The 6,123-nt window shown below is 48.4% G+C and overlaps 2 protein-coding genes across 2 annotated transcripts; one reads left to right on the top strand and one right to left on the bottom strand.

The window, feature by feature from the left end:
* Positions 1–528: 528 nt before the first annotated feature.
* LOC119302207 lies at positions 529–2,832 on the top strand. Its single transcript, XM_037579237.1, has 2 exons — positions 529–1,078; positions 2,372–2,832. Exons 1-2 carry the CDS (start codon positions 742–744, stop codon positions 2,401–2,403), a joined length of 369 nt encoding a protein of 122 aa, XP_037435134.1. The 5' UTR covers positions 529–741; the 3' UTR covers positions 2,404–2,832.
* Positions 2,833–3,427: 595 nt separating this feature from the next.
* Positions 3,428–5,332, bottom strand: LOC119302208 (nuclear transport factor 2-like). Its single transcript, XM_037579239.1, has 2 exons — positions 4,943–5,332; positions 3,428–3,749 (listed from the first exon to the last, which is right to left on the bottom strand). The coding sequence occupies exons 1-2, from the start codon at positions 5,234–5,236 to the stop codon at positions 3,675–3,677; spliced, it is 369 nt and encodes a 122-aa protein (XP_037435136.1). The 5' UTR covers positions 5,237–5,332; the 3' UTR covers positions 3,428–3,674.
* Between the last annotated feature and the right edge of the window lie 791 nt (positions 5,333–6,123).

The raw sequence follows: 6,123 nt of genomic DNA on the forward strand, positions 1-6,123 counted from the left end.
GAGGCATATCTGAGACGTCCGACTGGTTTGAAATTTGGTCACCAGTCAGTGACCGGTCGGCCCGACCGAACGTTTGAGGCGGCTTTGAGGCGTCTGGCTGTAGATGCTCTTATCGAGTTGCTGCTTTTCTTTTTCGGTAACCTTGTTTTGTCGACATCAAAACGAACCATCTCTATAACCTTGTTTTGATTTTTCTAGGATGTGCGTGTGTGTTTATAAGGATATGCGCGTACGCTTGTGTCTGTGTACTTGATGTTATAGAAAAAAAAGAGTTTGGCACGTACTATTGGCGTACGTTTCCATGGCGGGCGCCGTTGGCTCGTGACGATGACCAACGGCCAGCCTAGTACAGTTATCCACGTCGTATAACGGAAACAATTAACCACCCCGATAACGTAAAGAATACACTAGTACCACTAGCGTATTCTGTATTCTCTTGGTCAGCACGACTGCACGAGCACTCGTTCATTTATTCATTCGGCCTCCACCATTATCCTCTCGCGGGAGAGACGGTGGCAGACCCATCCCGTCCCGCCCCCCTCTATTTCACCGTCGCCCACGCTCCTTTCCCCTTTCCGCATCCGCAGCAACGAAAGCGAGCGCAAACCCACCCCACCCCACGACGCAACGCATCCCCCGAACACCAGCGCAAACCCCGCTATTCCGCCCCGTCCCCGTCCCCGTCCGTCTCGCCCCCCACCTCCGACGATTCGAGGCCCGGGGCTCCCGTGCGGCGGCGGCATGAGGACGGCGGCGGAGGCGCACCAGTCGCGGCTCCTGTACGAACTGGGCGCGCTGCTGCTGACGATCATCCGGTCGCCGCTCGGGCCGGGGGAGGAGCCGCGGCAGGTGACGGCGGCCGGGGTGGCGTCCATGATGCTGGGCGCCTCCATGGCGCTCATGCTCTGCGGCTCCGTCACCTTCATGCTCGGCTTCTTCCTCATGCCCTGGGTCGTCGGCCTCGCCTGCGTCTTCCTCTTCGTCGGCTTCCTCACCAACCTCTCCGGGATCTGGAGGGCCATCCTCTGCTGGCCCGCCGCATGCTCCTCCTCCTCGCCCCATAAGGACGCCTCCACATGTACGTGATCCCCTTTCTTCCGCGTCATCCCCGAGGGGGCGGATTGTTCGGTATCGCGATTCGATTTGGTGTAAATGTTAGCGTGATTGGGAACAGACACGAGGATTGGTGCTGTTTCTGGGCTCGATCGGGGTTAAAACGCGCCGAACTGGCCGCCTCCGCAAGTTCTGCCCAAATTTGAAGCGTCTGTGGCCTCTGGCTGTTTAAATTGTTCTATTCTAAATGATAATATTGATGAACCTCCTCGTGCGGATCAAACTTGAAACTGTAGGATTGGCCCACCAATTCTCTCCATGAGGGCATCGTATATGCATGCTGATGATGCAGAAATTATGATTTCACAAAAGCTTTTCCTCTCTCCCTGGGCAATTGAGATTAACTTAGGATTGAAGCACCCGCCATCCCTACCCCATCTCCTAGAGAAGGGGAAAGGAAAGCAAGCAGCCAGTGACTGCTGGTGCATGCCAGTGCGTGTTTATTGCCTGGATAATGTTCTTCTGTAATCTAGATCAAGAAAAACTCCCTGTAGTTGCTGCTTGATGAGCTAAACGAGGGGAAATAGTATAGCTGCCTTAATGACCGTATGAAATCAAAGATGGGAAAGGAGCAGTAGGTAAACATATAAAGTCAAAATGTATATGTAAAAGTGAAGGTGGATTTGATTGCCTATGTGCTCTAGTGCTTGTTAAGCAGGAGACAAGAAAAAGAAACTTTATATCTCGGCTAATGTTGACAGGACATGGGTAGGGTTCTTAGGATATAAACTTCATAATAACAAGAATAAGTAAGGATCGAAAATCTTGCCGGAAAACAATATTTCCTGGTCTCTTGAACGAAAAAAACAAGAGAAGGAAATTTGGAACTTAACCTTTATTATATTAACATGTCGCTGTCACCCTTACATTTCCAATAAGAGCAGACTTTTGAAATAGACAGTTTTTAATATTTTGATTAGAGACTGTCTACCTAGTGAGCAATTGTGCTCAAGGTGAACCCTTGTTGCCCCACCAAGCACGATTTGCTCTTGATCATTTTGATTTACACGTTAGAATCTCTACCGTAATATTCCTGTAATAAATGATGCTCATAGATTTAAGTGTACCCTCAAGATCCAATGTTACAATATGATGATATCAATGTAATTCCTTTCCATATCCTTCATTGCTACGTGCTAAAATAGTGGTGTGCATATGTCACTATCTTGCTGCCAAGACTTTCTGCCAATCTATTGCTTGCTCAACTATCCAATACAAGAGTATATAACTTGACCTTTTCATTATCCTCTTGTCACAGGGCATATATTTCCAAAGCCTCCATTCATGTAGACGTGAAGTCGAATACGGAGCAGCGATGTACAGAAGAAGCACATGAGTTTGGGCAGCAGTATTTTCCTTCCTGGGCAACATTTACCATGTAACAAATGCAACAAGTCTAAATGGTTGTATACTTATAACTAGGAGGATACATCTTGACAGCAAACTTTGTACATATGGGAAGAATGCTCTGGTGTAATTGTGAAGTGAGGCTTATTATTGTTTGAGAAATGAAGAGCCTCTGTTTCTTCCCAGAATGACAGGAAATTCCGTGTTTCCGGATAAGTTTGTATCTGTTTGTGAGGAATGGCCGCAAGTTGGATAGTCTCGTTCGGTGGAATGCTTGTCCATGTAAGCTTCAAATTTGTATGATGTTGACCATAAATGAACTTTTCATTTTCAAGAATGAGAAGAAAAAAAGGGCGACTGTTTTTTGTCCAAGTTCAAAAGGTTAGCAGTGCTTCCTGTACTTACATTTTACTTGTATGAATTTTAGGCTTTTCTTTCTGGACATTGAGAAGAAAATAGGGTTTTGTCCAATCCGGTGGTAGTGGCGTCTGGCTTTTGATTTGCACTACCATCTGTCTCCTCTGCTTGAACTTGACCTGTCCTTGTCCTAGCCTGAGCTAGCAAGGCTTAACAAGGGGCCTTCACGAAAGTGCCTCTTCTCCTGGACGGCTGGACCCAAAAGAGCTATGAGATTGCTACAGGTAACTGCAGATACTGGACCCTGACTTGAGCTCTAAAATGGGCACCCTGAGACGCAACGAATTAAGGTTGTGAGGTCAGGTCGAACGTGGGGGCTGTGAAAGCAAAAGGAGAGCAACCTCAGAAGCAAAGTTCAGCCAGCTCTTGCAGCAACGGCCTCCGCTCTGGTGTATGACCGTCAGCATCAGGGAGGAGCACAAGAACTCGAGAGCAACCAAACACAGCTTCGAACACCTTCGCTTCTAAGCATCACACACTACAGATTAGGGGCGATAAAGAGGTGGTTTGCAGAATATCGATATAGGCAACTTTCTCAAGTTTTGACAGATATGATGAAAATGGGCCAAAGTTTTCCCATTGACCTTCACATAACATTGATGTGAGAATGACCACAGTACAATTTTCAGACCCAGGTCCATAAAGGGTGTCATGTTTTATCCCCACTGAATCTCATATGCTGCTGAGCAGGAAGCACCACAAAGCTTTCACCATTGAACACAAAAAACACAACTAGATTATTTCCTTTTGCATAGCATTCTGTCTTCAATGACGAAGCACAACCTCTGTGACGGTTCTCAGCCGTAGTTCAGGCGGAACATGTCGTTGTGCACGTAGAAGTTCCCTGGTCCGAGTGGCATCAAGTGGAACATCTGCATCAGCAACGAATGTGTAAAAATGAATTCCATGGTCATGGTAAAATACAAAACAACTGCCAGAGACACAAAACCAACAAGCAAGCACACTGTCTGACTGTCATACCATAACAAAGATATGAAAGAATACATGGAGTAGCATATATAATATTCTCACAAAGATAACATACAGAAGATGAGACAACGAATGTGGTCTAGGAATATTTAGCTCAAACCACAACCATTATGGCAAATACATACAACTAATGGTATTGTGTTTCTTGCCATGCACATGTGAAAGCAAATTACAGGAGTTTGGTTTGATCCACTTTATAAGAATGCGTGTACTAGAGATGCCAAGTTATTCTGTATACACCAGTGATAAGATATGACATAAGTACTGTTTTAACCGTAAGGGGTAAATAATAGCTGCCGTTCTGTGCAAAAACACCAACAAGCTACAGTGCAGGGATCAGCTAATAATTTAACTAGCAAGATACATAAACATTAATATAGAACTTTATGAACTTTCATGATAAGATTCTAGAGCAGTCAGAAGAATAAACATGCACAATAGACATTAGAAATGTGTGTACTCCTAAACAAAGAAAACACCTGATTTGACTGGTTCGGCTGAAAGTAAATCAACACTGTCACTGAATACTAAAGATAAATTACACATATCCTGATCCCTCCACAAAGACATCAGGGGCGAGCATACAAAAAAGGCGTAAATGAATGGTAAGCGGTAACACTTAAGAAACCTGTTGCCGCAGGAAGAAGTACTACTAGCAATGGTGCAGACCACATCAAGAATCGTACAGACTTTCTGAAGAACGTAAAATCAAACTAAGCTCGTGACAAATATAAGAGCCCAAAGACATTACAATCGCAGGGTGACACTAGATCCTGAGAGCAAGCTCATAGCATTTCAATCTACAGGGCAATAGACATCAACCAGGGACCAAATCAAACAAATCTACAGCACTCACGAGCCAGTTCTAACCCACATATTCACATAACATGCCTGACGGAAATCTAACAATTCATTCACAGCACCCGCAAGCAAGCATCGTGGACCATTTCAGAACGGAGATCTAGGCGCAAAAGTATGCAGCGAGGCATCCGATCCAGTAAAGCTGCCACGCTTCAATCCGAACATTTGGAGGGAGCGGGAATCGTTAGATCGGGCCAAAGAAACGGGGCTGTACCTGGGAGAACTTGATGTGGTGCTCGCCGTCGACTTGGAGGGATCCGGAGACGAAGACGAGCATGCCGCCCGTGGGGCCGGCGGGCTGGCAGTCGACGGTGACGACGGTGTGGGCGCACTTGGTGAAGGGGAGGGAGGTGAGCTTGGTGGCGATGGCGGCGGCTCCCTGGAACTTCTCGCCCTCGAAGGAGAGCATGGAGCCCTCCTGGTACAACCCCACCAGCGCCGCCCGGTTGGTATCGAACGTGCGGTAGTAGTGCTCGACGAACGCCTTCGCCACTGAGTCGGGGTCCATCTCCGCCGCCGCCGCCGCCGCCGGTGAGGTTAGGGTTTGCGGAGGCCTTTTATTCTTTTGGATGGATAGGAAATGGGTTTGCGAGGCGTCCGGTCGCGTTAGGAACGTTTTGATTGCGTACGAACCATACCTGGCCAGACGGGCCGGCCCGGCACGGCACGGCACGGCCTGTGCTAATCGTGCCTGGCCCGGCACGGCCCGCCGTGGCACGTTTAATAGCCGGGCCGTGCCGTGCCGGCCCACGGGCGCAGCTCCTTGGCCCAGGCACGGCCTGATTAGTAAACGGGCCGGCCCGATGGCCCGTTTAGCACGCTGGGCTGCATATTTTCACCCTGTTGGGCTGGTTTTTAGACCTATTGGGCTATATTTTACGTATACATCTATAAAAAAATCTGAAATATATATAAAAAAATTAAACGGGCCGTGCCGTGCCAGCCCGCGTGCCCAGGCTCCTGGCCCAGGCACGGCCCAAGGCGTGCCGCGTGCCAGGCACGGCCCGTTTAGCCCGTGTCGTGCCTGGCCCATGACGGGCCGTGCCGGCGTGCTTGCGGGCTGGCCTGTTTGGCCCGGCCCATTTGGCCAGCTATAGTACGAACGACGCGACGAGGTCATGGCCCGAAGGATGTGTAACGGGCCTAACTCTACCAGGCCTTATTTGCCTCTGCAGCCCATAGAGTCAAGCCCGGACCTTTTTCTTAGAGAAGTCTCGCGGGACCTCCTATTTACCGCATTATCCACTCAAAAAAAAAAATTACCGCATTATGCGGCAAACAGACGCCTCTTCGCGCAGAGCGAACGCAACTGGGCCGGCCCATTGGAGTAAAACTGTTAGTGATTGGTTGGGCGCAAAAAATCTGAAATAGAAAGAATGCGCAACCTGGAATTCG

This window comes from Triticum dicoccoides, chromosome 5A (assembly GCF_002162155.2).
Source record: "Triticum dicoccoides isolate Atlit2015 ecotype Zavitan chromosome 5A, WEW_v2.0, whole genome shotgun sequence".
Lineage (NCBI taxonomy): Eukaryota > Viridiplantae > Streptophyta > Magnoliopsida > Poales > Poaceae > Triticum > Triticum dicoccoides.